A 21,209-nucleotide genomic window follows, 5' to 3' on the forward strand; every position below is an offset into this window, starting at 1 on the left:
ATAAAAAGAAAAGAAATAGCATAAACACATAAAGGCTCGATCGCCAGTGAGACCCCATTTTCGATGTAAACCTTACAGAACTAATCAAACAGAACTAACTATAGAACTATATAAGGCTATCCTTCATATTTCATCGTTTTTATTTTGGGTTTTGTTGAACCACATTTTAAAAACAGCAGATTCATGTCTTTTTTTTTCATAAATATATTTATTGTCATTTTCTTTGTTTTACAAGAACAGGCAAAAAACAAAACAAAACAAAACATCAAAACAATCCCTACCACCCCCCACCCACACAATAGCACCCACTCTCAGTGCAACAAAACATACTTAACAGACACAACTTAACTGACTACTCAGACAAGTCCTTTAAAAACTGCAAAAAAGTGTCCAGATCTTATAAAAGTCTTTGATATTTCCTTTAGCCAGGTACGTCAGCTTTTCCATTGCCAGGTTAGAAGACATTTCTTTAATCCATTGGTTCACTGTGTGTCCTTGAATATCTTTCCATCTCAAAGAAATAACTCGTTTGGCTCGTAATAAACAAAAATGTAAAAGTTTCCTTTTTCTTCCAGTTACTTGAAACTGCTCAGGGAAGATGTGCAAAATACAACATTTTGGATCCACAGAGAGAACACATTCTATAAATCTATAAATTAAATCAGATTCATGTCTTTAATTAACCCTTTCATGCATTAATTATGAGAACCTTAGTTAAGATTTTTTTCTTGAGTGTTTTTATTCCTCCATAGGCATGAAAAAAACAATGTGATCTAGTTGTTTTTTTTTTTTTTTTTTTTTTTTCATGGAGTTACAAAAATGTCCATGCATTTAATTTTTGAAGTAAAGAAACAGGTTTAAAACTCAATATCAGAAAGTGATATGAAAACAATGAAATAAAATCTGATGTGTCTCACATTTTAACATGTTCTAATGCTAATTATTACTCTCTTCATGGAGATAATATGAAAAAAAAATAAAATAATAAATAAATAAATAAATAAATAAAATAAACTCTTTGTCTAACAAATTGATTTACACTGAAACATGTTAGTGCAGATCAGGTTTATCAAGAACAGTAAAGTCACAATAATGGTATGAATGTAAGTGTATGAGATGATGCATAAACGTCCTCCGTGATTCATTATTAACCTTATCATTCTTTTGGCAAAATTCCACATTCACAAATGCAAGTTCTCTCATCAAAAAACTTGTTTTAATGCTTTTCACAGTGAGGTCAAACAGTACACTGACTCAATTAAGTTTTCTCTTAATCAAAAGGCAACAAGAACTGTGAACATCTGTATACATTTTGGCCTTTTTTTTTTTTTTTTGTAAACCCCTACACCCCCTGGCAAGTTATGTGATGTGATTCTCCTGTTTTATGTTGAATACCTGTAATTTTACATACTTTGAACAGTTTGTTATTATTTGCTGAAGATCTTCATTTTTTGTAAAACTTGCAAATGATAAATAAACTATATTAACCCTTTCATGCATTAATTATGAGAACCTTAGTCTAGATTTTTTTTGTCTTGGGTGTTTTTATTCCTCTTTAGGCATGAAAAAAAAAACCAATGTGATCCGAGTTTTTTTTTTTTTTTTTTTTTTCCATGGAGTTACAAAAATGTCCATGCATTTAATTTTTAAAGCATAGAAATGTGTTTAAAACCCAATATCAGAAAGTGAGATGAAAACAATGACTGAAAAACATTTTTAATGCTGCTAATCTGATGTTTTCTCACATTTTAACATATTCTAATGCTAGTTATTACTCACTTCATTGAAATAATACGCAAAAAAACCAAAACAAAACCTCTTTTTGTCTTACAAATAACAATTGATTTACACTAAAACATGTCACTGCTGATCAGGTTTATCAAGAACAGCAAAGTTACAGTAATGGTATGAATGTCAGTGTATGAGATGATGCATAAGCATCCACTATGTTGGCTGACATGGAACTAAAACAACAAAACCCATAAATATACAAGGAAACAGCTTTGAATAACTGTCCACTGTAGTGACCAATGAATGAAACCCATGAAAGGGTTAAAAAACAAAACAAAAACAAACAAACAAACAAAAAAAACGTCCACTGTGTTGGCTGATATGGAACTGAAACAACAAAACCCATGAATATACAAGAGAATAGCTGTAGAATAACTGTCCACTGTAGTGACCAATATGCATGAAAGGGTTAAAAAAACAAAACAAAACAAAACAAAAACAAACAAACAAACAAACGTCCACTGTGTTGGCTGATATGGAACTAAAACAACAAAACCCATGAATATACAAGAGAACAGCTGGAGAAGAACTGTCCACTGTAGTGACCACTATACATGAAAGGGTTAAATCACTCAAAAGCTGCATGTTTGTTAAAAGTACCGGGTATGCAGGCCATGGACACAGTGTTAACAGAGCAGAATATGAACGCTTAACAAGTTTCATGTTGTGCGTCCACCTATTGGATGACGGATCATACTAGTACCAAGCAACGGTGAGAGCAAAGGCTTTAATCCCGCCCACTGCAACGTCTAAGCGTGCTTTTGATTGGACGGTAAGCCTGCCACTTTCCTGCTGTTCAAGTTAGGTTGCCCCGCATCGTTAAGATGCTCAATTGATGGGCGTACTGAGCTGTGCAGTGAAAGGAGATACCCTTACGTGTTTCATTGTAGCAAAACAAAACCATGTTCCGTCCTGGTTCTATCACGGCTTGTTGCTGGTTAGTCCGCGGCGCCTTAACCGGAGCTCCGCTGTTTTTTCAGGTTACGCGCGGTGGTGACAAGCGGGTTGGACGGTGCTATTGCGGCGTTTTTATTGGAAAAAAGCTGATGACAGAATAACAACACAAGGCAGCGCATCCCTGCTAGCAGCACACACATCTCTGTTGTTTGACTTTAACGTGCGTCTTTGGTTTTGCGCGCACACCGGACTCCTGACACCACCGGCACTTTTTTTTTTTTTTTTTTTTTGTGTGGAGAATTTGGTGAAATGCACCTGCCGTGAGATAACAGAGCAACCTGGAGCACATGGACATCCTCCTCCTTGGATCTCACATCGGGACAGTCACATCTGAATATTTCCATCCTGTGTCCTTTGTTGGTGCGACATGGAGCTTTTCCAGTGTTTCATTTGGATCGGTTTAATAACATATAGCTACTCGTCGCGGGGCTTCAAACCAACCCGATTATGAGGATGACAGCTGATCGCCCCTCCTCTCCGGGGACTTCAATAAAAACGCGCTTCATCTGAATCCAGTGTCTTCGATTGCAAGCCACAGTCTCAGTTTCATCTGTGTTTAACAATAGATGAAGCTGGCATTTGCTGTATGGACACCTCTACCATCTACCATCTACCAGATCTGGGAATAACCTACATGCTTTCACCTTTTTCTTTTGGAGATTTAAAATTAGTCTCTTTTTGGCCTTTTAAATTCATTCAGTAGAAGATTAAAAATGATTTGTTTCTTGTGCGCGGATTTGGTGGAGTTGTGCGCAACTAAATTTCCCTTCTTGCTCTCTGTTACTTTGCGCTTAACTCGTGGATAGGGGATGATCTTTGAGTAGCGGATCAAATAATCAGTGCCGTGGTGTCAGCAACGGCTTGAGCTACAGGGGATTTGTGTAGATTATCGCCAGACTGCTATTTTCTTCACTGGGTCACACAGTTAAGTGAACTTAGAGGCTTTTTGATCTGTAGCCTTTTCCCTGGTGAACTGCTGACTGGAAACTCAAGCAAGTCTGGAGAAGGAAAGTCTGTTTACAGTTCCTATGGAGAAGACTTTTTGGTAAAAAGAAATGACTGCCACAGAAGTGTTTACACCAGATCTGAGGATATGACTAGTCTGATGTCGCTGCTGTCACCCCGTGGATCCGTGGAAATGAGCTGCACAGCTGTAAGGCTGTAGTTAACACTCCCTGTTTTTACGCACAGCCTGTGTGGGATGCCAGCGCTGTGAGAAACGGCACACAGATCCAAAAAAAACAAGGAGCGCACCCAACCAAACCACTTTACCCGGACTTTCTACCGGAGGATGTTTGAGCCAGGATGCTGCGCTTCCCCGTGAAGAAGATCCGGAAGCAATTCAAGCTCCTGCTGCTGCTCGTACTGCTCACTTCGGCCGTATGGTTCACCTACCTGCACATCAACCAGGGCAAGACCATCAAACTGCACTTCAACTACGGAAAAGGTAGGATTTGCATGGATATAAAATGTGTTTTCATATTATGCATTACTCTTCAGCTCTCAACAGTCTCTGAAGACATAGAAAAAACTGCACCAATGACATTTATATTAACCCTTTCATGCATAGTGGTCACTCCAGTGGACAGTTATTCTACATCTGTTCATTTGTTTATTCATGGGTTTTGTTGTTTTAGTTCCATATGAGCCAACAAACAAACAAACATAAGACATTGTTCAAACATAAAACTATTCAAAAACACTGATAAGAACATACTTTTTTCTCAAGATATAGGGATGAGAGTTACTAATTGTCACCATATGTTCAATGTTGTTTATGTATATATTTCCTTCCTTGAGTTTGTTATTATTTGTTTATTTATTCGCTAGCACAACTAAGAAAGGCATTGTGTATTATGTGTATTTGTATGTTGTGTATATGTATAAACGTATATATGTGTATATTGATGAATGAGTGTGTGTGTGTGTGTGTGTGTGTGTGTGTGTGTGTATGTGTGTTTGTGTGTGTGAATAGATATATAAATAGAGTAATGTAAAAGGAAGAGGGACATATATTATTAATAATATTGTAAGGGAGAGAGGGTGGGATTAAATAAGATGTACTTCTTCCCACCCCTGTATGCATGTAAATGGAATTATTGTGCTTTTCTTCTGACTAAGATTGTTATGATTCTTGATATTTGTATTATTATGTAGGTTTTGCTAGTGCATATATGTTAAATTTAATTGCATGTTTGGAATAAATCACTAAAATAAAAAAAAACCAAAACAAAAAACCCCCCACAGTGGACACTTATGTATCATCTCATACACTGACTTTCATACAATTACTGTAACTTTGCTGTTCTTGATAAGGCAAATTTATTCGTATAGTATAATTCATACACATGCTTTACAAAAATGGAAAAGAGACAGGTTAAAAACACCCAATTACAATTAAAACATAATCAATAAACATAAATAATAATCAATTAAAATAAAATAAAAGAGAAGAGTGCAGATAGAACACTTACAGTTGTGATATAAATCTGATCTGCAGTAACATGTTGTGTATATCAATTGCTAGTTTTTTTTAGACTTTAATTAATGGTTTTCTTAAAAAAAAAAAATTTTTTTTGCGTATTATCTCCATGAAGTGAATAATAACTAGTATTAGAGTATGATCAAATGTGAGCAAACATTAGATTAACTGCATTAAAAACACTTTTTATTTCACAGTTTTCACACAGTTTATCACTTTCTGTTATTGCATTTTAAATACATGTTTCTTTGCTTCAAAAATTAAACGTTTGGTGTCCAGCTGAGCGGACATTTTTGTAACTCCATAAAAAATAGGTTCATTAAAAAAATTTCCATCACATAGTTTTTTTTTTTTCATGCCTAAAGAGGAATAAAAACACTCAGGAAAAAAAATCTTGACTAAGGTTTTCATAATTCATGCATGAAAGGGTTAATATAAGCTTAGAAATAATAATAATATATCCAAACTGGAGATGTTACAGCAGATAATCCAATAAACTGGAATGAGATCACCATAAAGTCACCACTGAGGATATGAAGTCCTACAGGAGTATAATAGAAATATTAAACTGTCATCACTAGAGACAATAACACTATAAAGTATCATAAGGGCATTGTAAACTTGCCACAGTAAGCCTTTAAACAGATATATTGTAATTTTCTGTGTGAAAGGTGATTGTTCTAGTATGATGAGCAACAAGACACCAGAAGAAGTAACACACAGAGGCAGCGTGTGTCATAAATTATCAATAGTTTCCTTCTTTGGGCTAAGTAAAGAGCACTGTGGTCTTAAGCCAGGTCAAAAGGCAAGCCACCACGTTCTACATTAATAATCAAAGGGCTGTTCATGAAGGTGGCTTCAAAGGTCACAGGCATGCCATTCACACTTGGAAAATATTAGGCGGAGTGGGCAGTGCAAGACGGGCAGATCTCCACCTGCTGTGGTTGTGCTTCTTAATACGAAGGCTTGATTGTTCATCCACTGCGCACAGCAGGAACGGCAGGCTGGAACACTGAATGATGCTGCGTTTTACAGAAATGATAACTGACAATGAAGACACCCTGATGAAGGTGTTAGATGATGTAGTAGAACATCACCTACTACAGATTTAACATGGAATGATTGTACACTGTATCTCCTGCAGCTGTCTATGTAAGCGATACACCAAAGATTATGATGTCCTTGAAGTGTACGCTCTGTATACCGCACACACGTACATAAACACACACACACACACACACACACACGCACGCACACACACACACACACACACACACACACACACACACACACACACACACACACACACGCACACAAACATTTTGCACTGGTGTACAGGGGTCATTTCATTGTCTCTGATCTTTGCCATGGGGATTTTCCCCAGCAACAAATAGATTTATTTTCCTGATGAGGTGAGTCTTGGTCCTATGAGCTTGTAGCATTTAATAAATGCACCTAAGTTTATGAAAGTTTGTCTAAAGTTTTATTGAAAAAGATATCTGTAACTGAGAATAACTAACACATGATAAATATTACAGTCAGAAATAGAAAGAGCAAAACAAAACAAAAATCTTGCTTTAACCATTTAGGAATTACAGCCATTTTAAACATAGTCGCTCCATTTTCTGTGGCAACTGACCAGCAAGCAGTTTCATGTCCAGATGTGATATGTTTTCTGGTTATTCTATATAAAATGAAGCAGATAAAAGATCCAGAGTTGATTCTAAACACTGAATTTGGTTTTGGTTGCTGTTCACTGGATTTCTCAATATGAGGTCCAAAGAGGTGGTGGTGTAAGTGCAGGAGGCTGTCATCTACAATTTGGTACATTCTGTAAAAGAAAGAATCCTCTGGTGATTCAGCTACACCAAAAGGTTGGAAGACCAGGGCAGACAAAGAGAGTGGATGATCACAGAATTCTTTTTTTAGCCAAGAAAAACCCTTTTACAACATCCAGCCAAAGTCCACAACACACTTGAGTAGGTAGATGTACAACTATCGAAGACTTTATCAAGAGACACCTTTATGAATGTAGATACAGTCGCCAAAAAAATGAGTAGACCACCCTTGTTTTCTTCAATTTCTTGTTCATTTTAATGCCTGGTAGACCTAAATGTACATTTATTTGGGCAAATATAATGATAACAACAAAAATAGTTCATAAGAGTTTAATTTCAGAGCTGATATCTAGACATTTTCCATGTTTTCTTGATAATAACCAAAATCACTTCAGTTCTTACATCAATATCCATGGCATTGTACTGCCATAAAAGGTGCTTTTAGGCATTCCATGTTTTCTTTTCTGTCTGTTTTAGTCACATGATACACATAAGAGTTAGTACTTGATTGCATAACCATTATTTTTGATGACTTTGGATGGTCCAATCATTTTTCCGCAACTGTATGTGTTGTCACCTTCTGTGCTCTGTGTGTTTTCTTTCTTAACTTATATTTTTAACTTTGGCTTTAATTCTATATTTTATGTACATTTAAGAGCCATGTTAAAACCAAATTTGACAAAACCTCATTCCCTTGACTTTTGATAGTCTAATAATTTTGTCCACGACTGTATTGTGGGTAACAACAAGATGCAAACCACTGGTAACACTCAACAACAGGAAGAACAGATTAGAATTTACTAGAAAACATTAGAAAAAGCCTGTCTATTTCTGGCAAAAATAATCTCTGAACAGATGAAACCAAGAAGAATTTGTACCAGAATGATAGTAGGAGAAAAGTACGAAGAGTGAGAGTCATGTGTCCAGCATGGTGGAGGCAGTGTTATGACATGGGCATGTATCGCTGCCAGTTTAACTGGGTCACTGATGTTTATTGATGATGTGATGCTGATAGAAGTAACAGGATGAATTCTGAAGTAAACAGGCCCATCCTCTCTGATCAGAATCAGATAAATACTACACTCACAGTCAATGAAAACTTTGAGACCATATTTTTCGACGTAATTTTTATTTTGAAACCCTAAACTGGAATTTTCTCATATGAGTCATTTGTTTAGGATATTGGCATACAGAAACAAAAATCTAAACTTTCAAGAATTATTTCAAAACAAAAAACTTAACAAAAGAAAAAGGCACCTGCCAAACACAAAGTCACAACAGTCAATACCGGGTATGGCCTCTGTTTGCTTCAATGCAGGCGGCGACGCGGTCTATCGCCAACAGAGTCTGTCATGTTGCGGCGTTCAACCAGGTTTCTGATTGTGGGTTGGGAACAGCCCATACATAGGCCTGGCTATATCACTGGACCTGAAACCGCCCTCCACCATACCCAGTGCCAACCCGGAGACGTTCACGTGATGGACGTGGCATGATGGCGTTCACTGGACTAACAATGGTGGCCTTTTTTGGGCCTTTATATAGGCCTTCAAAACCAATCCTCAAATTGTGCAGATACCCACTGAGTATTGCTCAATGTGTATTTGGTCCACTTTTGCAAAGAGACCAACCCATGTGCAATGAACTGTGACAACATGACAACTCATCATTATCTCAACTACCCGAGCTCTAAGTCATCAATAAATCCACAATGAATAATTCCAACCCCCCTACAAGTAGAAATATGCAGACATTTCTACCTCAAAGTTTCTATTGACTGTTAGTATACAAAACTGGTACTATGGCACTTCACTTTGCAGATGGATACTAACCCAAACCATACTGCAAAAGCATCCTGAGAGCTTTTGAAGGTAAAAAAAAAAGGGATGTTCTTCAGTGGCTGAGTCACTCGCTTGATCTCAGCCCAATAGATTGTGCTTGTCATTTACTGAACACTGAACTAAAGGCAGAAAGCCCCACAAACCAGCAGCCAATGAAGGCAGCTGTAGTACAACCCCAGCAAAGCGTCTCCAAGAGGAAACCCTGTGTTTGGTTTGGTGATGTCCATGGGTTCCAGACTTCAGTTATTGACCGCAAAGAATTTTCATCCAAGTATTTAAATGAGTCCTCATATTTATAAGCAGTTTTAGTTTGTTCAATTAGTTTTGAGCCTCTGAAGATGAGGGACTTGCTTAAAATTGTTGTGAATTTTTAAAGATTTGTTGCAATATTTTTGTAAACAACTTGAATTAAAGCTGAAAGTCCACACTTCAATCACATGTTTATTTGATTCATTTCGACTGTGATATCGTACAGCAGGGGTGTCGAACTCATTTTAGTTCAGGGGCCACATACAGCCTAATATGAGCTAAAGTGGGCGGGACCAGTAAAAAATATAAATAATAGGATAAGAACTTATGAATAATGTCAACTCTATGTTTGTATGTTTGTATGTTCTCTATGTTTTTGAGTGAAAAAAGTAAAATTCTATAATGAAAATGTTTACATCTACGAACTGTACTTGAACATAACATGAACAAATATGAACAACCTGAAAATTCTTTTAAAAATTTGAGCAATTTTAACAATATTACGCCTTAATTTATCATTTATACATATACATCACAACGTACAGATCACAGTGGATCTACAAATACACACAACATTTAATAACAGGCAGAATCTTGGTACAATTACACATACTTCTCATAAGACATTTCAGGTTGTTCATATTTGTTCAGGGTAGTCACATCTTTTGTAAAAGGCTAGTCTGTAAATGTGAAAATTTTTGTGTAATTTTACTTAAAAAAAAAAAAAAAGCTTAAACAACAGGAAAATTTGCAGTTTTCATTTATAGGTTATTATGATAGTATTTTACTGGTCTGATCCACTTTAGATTGAACTGACCTAAAATGATTTTAACATCCTTGACTGTTAGTATCTTCAGTGTAATTTTTGCATTTCACAAATTCATCCCACAGGATGGATTGGAGCCTTTGGTGGGCCGGTTTTGGCCCCCACCTGTGACGTACAGAGACAAAATTATGATATTTTTGTTACTGCCCAAATACTTATGGACCTGTCTTTATATAAGTTACATTGTTTCATCTATGGTAAGCCTGTCTAACGTTGCTTCAGGAAAAGTAAAATAAAAAGGCATTATGAGCCACAGAAGGGCCACAAGTATTACTAAATGTGTTTATTTTCTATAATGTTTTATTATAACAGTTTGTGATAATATTATATACTCCCCTTGCTCACATGCAGACACAGACGTTGGCAATAATTGGTTGAATGTTGTTCCAAGCCCTTCTATACAATTACAATCAAGTGAATATTACTTGAATTATGTATTTTTTGTCTTTTGTGATTGTGCTGTCAGCCACTCGGTGGTTAACGTGGTAACTTTCCCAGGAGTGTGACAATCCCTCGCACAACCTGAAGCATGCCTGGTATTTTCGATATCACTTTGTTCCTCAGTTTAAGGATTCCTCTAATCGTCTGCTTTTTTGACGAGACTCCTGTGGCCGTCTGGTGAGGAAGGAAGTGGTTATGCTATGCGGCGCTGGCCTGTGTGTCTAATTGACTGTCTTCCATTTAGCCAGCATCTGAGCAGGTCAACTCACTTAACCTCTTATGAATAACATGTCCCCTTTCGCACCAAGGGTTTCTAAGTGAGATGTAGCCATTACTGAAAACGGGGCTCTATGAAGTGTGTAAATATTCATATCAGGCTGGCAGACTTCTTTCATACAATAATATTCACTGATTCTCAGCACTGAGTAGGGGCAGGTAGAAATAATGTAATTTCATTTTTGGCCTGAGTCTGCTCTTATTTCAATATGAAATGACAGTTTGTCATATTTCCGTTCCACTTTTCTCTGTTTTGGAGGAAATTGCATTAATCTCAGCCAAAACCTCTTCTGAGTAAGCACACGTCAAATAGATTCCTACTATTTCATCCACTAGATAATTCTGTATTGGCATATGACCAACAGACTTATGAGAAATATAAACATCTTGGCATGAAGTATCCCACTGAGGATGCGTCTACCTAATTGTGAGCGGTGATTTGAGAAGCATGTCAGAGGCAGTTTACAGCCGATGATTTTATATGCAGGATGTCAAGTGTTTCAGATTTTAGTCTCCTATCTTCAGTTTGCTCATGTGTTGCTTGACTGGGTCGGCATAATGAGGGAGCAGAGGCCTGAAACTTTGAAAAGACAGCTTCTTAATGGCATCCCATGGAGTGTGTGGCAAAACAAAAAAAAGAAACATTCTCCATACTTTTGTTGTTTTCTCACACAGCCACTGTTGTGCATCCTGTAGATCTAACAAACCTGTTGAACACATGATGCACTACATAATTTTTTTATTCTTTGAAATTGGTTGTGAATGTCATCTGAAAGTAGGGATGGGAATTGATAAGAATTTAATGATTCTGATTTCATTATTGATTTTGCTTATCAATCCGATTCCTTATCGATTCTCTTACTGATTTTCATTGAGTGAGGGAATAAAAGGGTACAAATGGGTTTGTTTGCATTAACTGTCTTTTATATTTTCATCTCTGCACAGAAAATATAACATATAACTACAGTATGCACAAATAATAATAAGAGATGATGCTGGGCCCAGTTGGAAGGGGGTCACACTATATGACCATACAAAGGGAAAGTGAAACTTAAGACACTTTACTAATTTCTCTATGTCTCCCGCTGTTGTGCACCTTATTTTCTTTTTCCCTACCTTCAGAAACTTTTATTTGAGGGGACATTTGTTGACCTGGTGTCATCTTTTCGCGTGTAAAAATATAGCCATACTTTGGAGTGTTTCTGCCTTGACACCATGTTGGCTACATTCTAAACCAAAACAATGCAGCGTACGTTTGACGTCATCAAGCATGTGTAACAAAGGTGGATTCGATAAGCAGAATCGTTAAGCAGGCAGGCAAATGATTCCAAGGAACTGAGCTACTGGGAACCCGTTCTCTATAAAGAATCAGTTCTCGATTCCCATCCTTATCTGAAAGTCTTCTTATTTTATGGTGAACTTTTTCATCCACTTCTTATTCCTGTCCTCTGCAGCTGGAAGTCGTGTGTGCGCACAGGACTACCAATATATCATGATGACTGACAGGTTAAGTGGTAATAACGTTGATTATGTCATTACAATGGCACCTTTTAGTTGGTGCAATATATTAGGCAGCAAGTAAACAGTTAGACCTCCAACGTGATGTGCAAAATGGGAAGTGTAAGGATCCAAGTTATTTTGACAGGAGCTAAATTGTGGTGGTGACGACTGGGTCAGATCATCTCCAGAACTGTAGACCTTGGTGGGTGGTTAGTACTGACCAAAATTGGTTTAATATGGACTCAAAAGATCTGCAGCTGATGTGTATGTGATACTACAGCACACCTTCAGAGGTCTTGGGGAGTCCACTCTATGGATGTTCTAGTGTAAAAAGGAAACCTACACATTATGGCAGGTGGTTAAGTTATGTTCCTGCAGATGCTTGACTGGAATTAGATCCACTTGTCCTTTAGGTAGAACCACCCTGCAAGACCGTTTCGGAAGTACTTTGACCCCATCATTTGGCCCTTCTTGAAGTCTCTTAAGTCCTCATGTTGAGTGTTTGGCTGCTTTCAACAGATCCACTTTGAGAACTAAATACTCACTAGTTGCAAGTGGCCAATGGCACCACTGAAAGGTATTATTTGAAGAAAGTAATCAACATTATTACCACTTCACCTGCCAATGGCCATATTGTTATGGTTGATCAGTGTAAATGGTAATAGAAAAGCAATGACTGAACTCTACAGACTGAAAAGTATCTGGGCGAATAATTCAGTGTAGTTGCTGCTGGTAGATGCTAATAGCCCTGAGCTTTTGTGATGTTCCTTGGATGGTGAGTTTTAATTCATACGATTAAAGAGACTTGTGGTTGTTGTTGGAAAAACATTTACAAACTTAATCTGTGCTTTTAATTTTACATCACATTAGCATCAAATTACATGTCATCCAGTAGATCTCATATTATTGCACGGAAGTCATTCATTTTGTGATAGAAGTCAGTCACACACAAGTGTCATCAGGTCATTTTGATTCAGAATTGTCATAATTCAGAGCACTAAGCCAGTCAGAGCCATATTGAAATGGGCCATCTTTTTCAACCATTAAATTATTCAAAACGGGATTGGAGCCGTGCGATGGAGTGTTATAGCATGGTGATTGGCAGTCGACTCATTTTTTAGCGATTTTCCAGAAAGAAGAGCAGGACAATGGGGAGAAGGATCCAATCTCAGGCAGGTGATGGAATACATGAACAGTAGTTTGAGAAGTGCGGAATTTAAATGCTTCAGTATAAGCACAGGTTTGTTACAAAATCTGAAAAGGTGAATTCACCTCCTTCCTCAACAAGCATCTGTGCCTAAAGGAAACTGTGATTCAGCAGTCTGCTTCTTAAATCACAAAGTGTGCGCTCTTTGTTTGGATGTATCATTTACATAGCTTGCATATAACTTTCAGTTATGAAAAGGCCAGTCAGAGAAGTATAATTACTGCACAATGAGCAATCCTAACAAGAGTGTTGTTTGTGTGTTGGTCTGTCTTGGGGCATTCATTTTTATGCTCTTTTAAACTGAAGGTAGCATTTGGAACTATGATGACGGGGAAAGCCAAAAAGGTATAATTAAATGGTAATTGCAGATTGGCCTTATTTAATCAGAATTTCAATAAGGAAGTGTGTTGGCAGGCAGCTCTGCAGTGCATATTAGATGAGCGCCACATTTATGCGGCCACCCAGTTGTACAACAACCCCCCTGTTTTCCAGCATCAACAGGTCCACTGAGGAGGAGGTGGAGGAGGAGGTTGGCTACTGCATACAGGGCTCTATTGATCAAGTATGATTACACATGTGGAGGCTCACACATATGCATACATTTAACCAGCGGCACACAAACACAAATATACAGCCTATTTTGTAAAGTAGCCCTTAACACATGCACATTTAGTATTATCGCTGCACAGAACTGATAAAGAGGAAGTTGGAGAAGGGAAGTCTCATGGGCCTTAACAGATTGGATGCTTGTTTGCCCATGGTGACAACATATGGGAATGGAACGTGCAGTGCTGGGCTGGTGGGACATTTTGGAGTTTATTTTTCCAAAACCATTGCAATTTTAAGGAAGCAGAAATGCCTTGAACATACTCTGAGAAAAAATAAGACACAGCATGTGGTTGCTGTATCATTATATTAATCTCTTGTGAGAAAGGTAAAACATGCTGTAATAAAACCACCCACAAATTCATTCAAATACTTGGATGTCAGTAACAAGTTGGCTCTGCCTTGCTGTTGTATCTCAGCAGCAACATCCTCAGGCTGGCTTGCTGTCATGGTAACCATGCCCTCCAATGTCACTTTTCCCAATTTTAGCTCTAGAGGTTCTCACGGTCAGCTTTACCTTGGCCAGAGCCCCTCTGCTGACAATTAGGTAACAGGTGCGACCTCGGTGCGGGCAATTGGTTAAACACATCCAACACTTTTTAACTTAATCATTTGTTCATGCAACAGTGAATGTTGTCAGTTATTCTTGTAGATTCATGAATTATGCATTTGCTTGTTTCCCATTTGGTGAAACAGCTACTAGAAGAAAGAATAACAGCACAAGAAGACAGTGAAAAATCTTTGTAAAAAGCAATTTACAACTAGGTTGTATACCTTAGCTGTGTTTCTGACTGAGTTTGAATTAGCAGCTTTTTCAACATCAACCCAGCGTGGGTGCAGTCTGCAAGTCTGCATCAACAAAGTGGTTTAGGTATGTTAAACCAGAGACACGTGTGATCCCAGCAGGGAGTTTCAGCTTTTAAAGATTCATTCAATCTTTCAGGAACAGTGTGCCTTTATATCAGTGTAGCACAGCTGTGATAATCAGATGAAAATGGAGAAAAGCTCATCAGAAGAAATGATGACATTTTGAATTGTGACATTTTATCCATCTTCTATTGTTATTCGTTGGAGCCTTATTGTTCGGACTGCTCTACATTTATCATTTCTTTTACTGCCCATAATTCCACTTAAAGATAATGTCACTGGTGCATTACTGTTCTTAGTGCTGTGATCATAAATTGATACCTGTAATCATCACAGCAGTGCATTTGCATCTGTGCTTTATATAATAGTGTACATAACAGTCATGCAGGACAAGGACTGTATATCTGACATTTTATTTCATTTAAAGGGCAACATTATTAAAGCATAGAGAGCTTTTGTCTGGGGAGCAACGACAGGGACTGTCACAAGCTCAACCATGAAGATGCCCGACAGCTTATCTGACCAAACCAGTAAATCTCACTGTCTGGGTAATTCCACAACCAGGATGAAGGATGTCTCCATAACAACACACACTGAAACCTCAATGTGTGTGTGCCTAGATGCTGCAAGTCCATTGGAGGAGGAGGAGGAAACAGAAGGATTAAGTGGGGAGGAAATAATGCCTTATGCTCTACTTATGCATATACACATTTTCTCACACACCATTTAACACACTGTCATATTTGTGCATTTGCTTTATGTACACCTGCATTTTTGAAAATAAGTTAATGTTCTTACTCAGTTATATCAAGTCCACTGGCTCTATTATGCACAGTGCTACTGGACTGTATAATGGCCCTGGCATTTTGAAAACTTAGGAGGCAGAATAAAGGGAGTATGCAAAGGGGTTTTGAGTGGAGCAAAAGCATTTTGAGTGTTTTAACCTCAGGGTTAATGAAATTTGTGTTGGCCTGCCTAACAAGCCACCATCAAGGTACCAGCTTTGCCCCATGCAGATGAGAGTTCTGGCCCAGTGCCACAGCTTTGCCGCAGGACATTTGTCTCTATGTATGACACTGAGCAAAATAGAGAGCGATTTGGCGTAAAGGAGAGAATTTGTTATATGTTTGTGCATGTAGTTTGTTTTTTCCCCTAGTGTGTTATTGCATGTGTCTGTAAGGGCGCACCTCCCAGATCTCGCTGCCGTCTGCACTTTAGCCCCAGTGTTTATCCGAGCAGAAGAGGAAGCAGCTGAATGATGGCACTGTCTGCCTGCTGGCAAGCTCTCTGTGAATGGGGGACAAGTATTTGGGGAGGAGGGGCAGGGCAGAAGAAGGACACCCTTCTCACGCAACAGGTGGGTTAGGCAGCAGGATGCATCAGGGTGCCGGGTCTTGTAAACCTAGTCCTTCATGGTGCACAATCAGTATATTCTGCTTGTACATCAGACTGTGGTGCTTAGTTGGATGTGGATGAGGCTCACTTTGGAAAGCCGTTCAGGTGTAGTCAGCTTCTACAGCAGGGGTTTATAATAATGCAGCAATCTCACTGTTGAACAATACCATCAAGATTTAATTAAGACCAATTTACTCAGTAGAGACTCATAAAAACCCACACAATTTGGACAAATTTACTAGGACACTGTAGGGAAACAGGAGGGGGGTGTGAAGAGGAAAGCAACAGATGAGTTGGTGTTGAGTTTAAAGAAATGAGAAGCACTCGCTCAGAGGACTAGAGAAAAAAGAAGCAGCTCTAGAGAGACAGATGTCAGGTGGGAGTATCGACTGTAGATGATCATGATCCTTGTCGTGATGGGATTTGTCAGTTTCCTAGCGCCCAGGCTCGGTTCCGCTCTTTACTCCCCACCTCTGCAGAAGGATTTCCTTTCATAGGGTTTCTGTTCAGCACTGGGCTGTATCAGCTCTGGTGTTGCCTTACTGTAAGCGATCCAGACCTTGCAGGATTTCAATCAATCATCAAAGAGAGTGTGTCTGTGCGCTCCCTGCTGCTCAGAATGAGCTTTCTGTAGTGGTGGTTAATGGAAAAGGTCACCTCTCCTCAAGGCTGTGCTGGCTCACTACAAAGGCAGAGGAAGGATCAGAAAAGAGGGACAGATAAACCCTGAGACAGAAATGGTCGAAGTCTGATTTTGGATGCATTGTAATCAGCTTTTTGGATTTGTTTTTCCTTACAGCTCTATTCAAAAGTCACAAAAATGGAAGCGCTCGATATAAGAAAGTAAATAGACTGCAACATGCCGCTCCCCGTGCGCATCCCTCAATACTTTTTACTCGTAATCCCTTTGACCTCAGTTTTCTTTTGAAATCCATATCATGCACATTTTTACCATTCATTGCATGCTTATGAATATTTACAAGTTTGTGGGACCAGATCTGGAGGTGGAATAGGAATTCATCTCCATTTATAAAACCTTGCAGAGTGAAGTTGAGCAGTGAGATAAAAAGTTTAAGGATTTTCTCCACTTTGACATTTCATGGCTTTTACTAACACATCAGGGTGCCATTTAGATAAAACTAAATCCTCTGCTTTATATTTGGATATATATCTAATATCTATAAGGATAAAAATATGAAGGAATGCAAAATTAGTTAGCCAGCAGGATGTCTCTGCTGACAGAAACATTTTAAGTATTTTCTCTCCTGTGTCTTTTTCTATCTGCCTCTGTCATTGCTGAGAGTTGTTTTATATCTCACCTTACGTTCAGTAGTTACTAGTTGCACCTCACCTATCATCCAAGATTAGTTTTCCTGTGTTATTTCACTTTTTTTTGGTTGAAGTGTAGGAGTATCACAAGAAGCGGGAGACGAGAGCAAGAGAGAAAGAGAGAAAGAGAGAGGACAATGGCTGCACTTTGTCGTTCTTTTGTTTTGTGTCTGAAAGGCTGTTCACTGGCTTGATTACCGTGTGAGCTGCTTTGTGAAGGAGTGCAGCATCGCTCTTAGAGACATGTCAGACACATTTCCTTTTTTTTTTTTTTCTCCTACTGTGGCCAACCATGAAGAAAGATATTCACGACGAGAAGAAAGTTTCCAGGTTTATTTCGGAGCTGTATGTTTTTGTGTATATGTGTGTTTGTTTGTACAACTATGCATATTTGCTTTGAGAGTGTGCACTGAATGTTAACCTTTCTTTATTAATTTAACCTCACTATAAATCACTTCAGATACATTTGTTTTTTTTCTCTACCATATTCAATTTGTTGTTCACTCTCTTTCCCTTGGTCTTAATCACTCAAACGTAATTGATTAAAACACGCAGTTGTAGTTGCAGTGGTTATATGATGCAACATACAATTTAGTTTCTTTTTGCTGTTTTTTTTGATTAACTGAGAGGCAGAAGGAACTTTGCTTTGCTTTTACACTGTTCAACCATGACGTACCTTATTGCAGAGGACTGGGGGGGGGGCACAGAAATTACACTGGTCTACAGTTTTTTAGAAATGATTTGCTTCAGAGATTAAATGTGTTAAATGTTACATATTTTAATAAGATTAATTGGAAAATAAATGACAGAAGTGCCGGTTTGCTGATGTTTTCAAGGTATATGATTAAGTGTTATTACACATATATAATGGTTTATGTACATTTATATAATAGTTTTATAAATCTTCCACTAAACAGAACCTGTAAAGTGAATGTATTCTAATGTGCAGATAGTGTTTTTCAGTAGATCTTGTAGCTCTGAGACAAATATTTCTTTTGAGTCAAACCCATTCTCTCGTTAATTCTTGATTTTCACATTTTGACCCAAGGCTGTATCTTGGAAAGTTCAGCCAACCAGCATTTTTTACTTGATTTTTCTTTACCAGTGACTCCCATGTGGTAAAATTTCATTACTTTTATTCTGGAAGCATTTTCCTTGTAGACCAGTATTATTGATACTTATACAGATTAACGCCCCTCATTTTGGTCTCAGCACCCCCCTCAGCTTGCTTGTTCCAAACGATGTCCTATGGTACTGCCCCACTGGATTGGAGCAATTATCTGCATGTTTTTGCTCAGTTTCCCCATTAATGATTGTTTTCTGGAGTTTTGTGTGGCATTGACAATCCGTGTATCATTTGTTTTTTACATATTCAACTGAGAATCCACAATCAGAAAACCAAAAAATGAGTCATTATTTCATTATTCATGTACAAATCAAAAAGCGAGTTGTTTTTCATTCTTTTGATTGGACGCACAAATTAAAAGTTAGAAATAAGCAAATGGACCAAATGTCGGGTTTCATGTTGACATTTTGGAAATCTGATTCGGTATGACCCGGAAGTTACTGACTTCTTTGTGTGTTTCGTGATGTGGCTTCTACTTACAATGGCTACCATGGCTGCACTGTATTAGATAAAACAACAATACCTGGAAGATCTTCCTGATGATTTTTTTCAGTTGTCATATCATCCTCCTTGCGAGTAATGCATTTGCTGCCTCTGAATAACTCGAAATTCTCCATTACCGCAGAATGCGTTAGGCAGAATACTAGCAAACCTACGATTGTCCAGTTCAACACATGAAGAAACCAGTAACTTTGGGGTCGGTCAGTGTATATCAAAAATGTCAACATGAAACCCAACATTTGGTCCTATTTTTAATTTGTGCGTATAATTGAAAGAATGAAAAACCACTAATTTTTTGATTTTTGATTTGTACATGAATAATGAAATTAGGAGTCTTTTTCATTTTCCAATTGTGGATTCTCAGTTGAATATGAAAAGAATGGATGATACATGGATTATTGACTGACTGAAGATGTTGCAAATTTGTGATTTGTGATATTGGTTTATTTGAACCTAGACTGACTTCAGTTTTTATTATGGCCTAAAATCTTCTAAGATGGATTACAGACATATTAATCAAGTTGGATGAAGTGAGTGGCAGCTTACTCAAGATAGTAGATAGTAGTGTTTTTGGTGACGGTGACGTTATTGTTGTGTGTAAATGGTTACAACTTACAAGCTTTAGGTTTGGTTAAATCTGGGGATTTGGAGATGTTATTGGCACAAGGAATCAAGGAATTAAGCTTTATCAGTGAGTTTCCTCAGGTTGGGAAAGGCCACCTCTTTCACCTTCAGGCTCCACCTTTCTAACATACATGGCTGAGTTTGGACCAGATGCTATCTTTTCTATCAAATCACCGATGAGAAAAGCCCTTATCTAACTTTAATCTCAGCACTCCATCTCTTAGCCTCTGCTGGCTTTGTCTCCTGTACAGCATAAACCACATTTCTTATCTAAGGTGGAGCTGGCTGCTACCGAGGGCACTTCGGTGGTGTAAATCCCTCTTTCCTGGATGAAAAGTGGGGCTGTAGTTCTTAGATCGAACTAAAAGTATCATGTAAAAAAAAAAAAAAAAGCTTTGAAAGAAACTGTACCTTGATTGTTATTTTATTAACAGACATGTGTATCATTGTCATGAAATGGACAGAGTTTATTTGTGTTTTGATGGTCTTGTGTTTTTTTTTTTCATATAGGTATTGTTATGAAATGGACAGAGTTTATTTTTGTTTTTCATGTAGCGCTGGCTTCCTGATAAAACCTGCTAAGTGACATTTTTGGTTGGGAATAAAAACCTGCTATCTCCCCTATTATTATTATAGCTTCAAATTTCAGTCTCCTGTGAAAGTTGTTTACATTCCATCATAAGTACCAACATTAAAAGACCAGATATTTTGTGTCATATTTCACAGTTTCCTGTTATATAAACAGGTTTTTGTTTCTCCTGTAAAATTTGCCAAAAGTCACACAGTAGGTTTTATCAGGAAGCCGACGATAGGTATTATTGTTATGAAATAGACAGAGTTTATTTGTGTTTTTCTTTATATGGGTATTATTGTTATGAAATGGATAGAGTTTATTTTTTATATGGATATTTGTGTATGAAATGGACAGAGTTTCTTTTTGTCTCTTATATGGGAATTAGTGACATGAAATGGACAGAGTATATTTTTTGTTTTTTATACGGGTATGGTGAGGAATTGGACATAGTTTATTTTTGATAAGTATATTACTGCTAAGAAATGACAGTTTATTTTTGTGTATCATTGTCATGAAATGGACAGAGTTTATCTTTGTTTTGATTGCCTTTTGTTTGTTTGTTTTATATATAGGTATTATTGTTATGAAATGGATAGAGTTTATTTTTTATATGAATATTTGTGTTATGAAATGGACAGTTTCTTTTTGTCTCTTATATGGGAATTAGTGACATGAAATGGACAGAGTATATTTTTTGTTTTTTATACGGGTATGGTGAGGAATTGGACATAGTTTATTTTTGATTAGTATATTACTGCTAAGAAATGACAGTTTATTTTTGT

The 21,209-nt window shown here is 37.6% G+C and overlaps 1 protein-coding gene across 1 annotated transcript in view; it reads left to right on the plus strand.

The window, feature by feature from the left end:
* The first annotated feature begins 2,624 nt into the window (after nt 1-2,624).
* b4galnt4a (beta-1,4-N-acetyl-galactosaminyl transferase 4a) overlaps nt 2,625-21,209 on the plus strand; it is a 208,197-nt gene continuing 189,612 nt past the window's right edge. The window contains exon 1 of the mRNA XM_030136564.1: nt 2,625-4,195. Within this exon, the coding sequence (XP_029992424.1) occupies nt 4,054-4,195 (142 nt within the window). The 5' untranslated portion in view covers nt 2,625-4,053. The remainder of the gene's footprint in view (nt 4,196-21,209) is intronic.

This window comes from Sphaeramia orbicularis, chromosome 6 (genome assembly GCF_902148855.1).
Source record: "Sphaeramia orbicularis chromosome 6, fSphaOr1.1, whole genome shotgun sequence".
NCBI lineage: Eukaryota > Metazoa > Chordata > Actinopteri > Kurtiformes > Apogonidae > Sphaeramia > Sphaeramia orbicularis.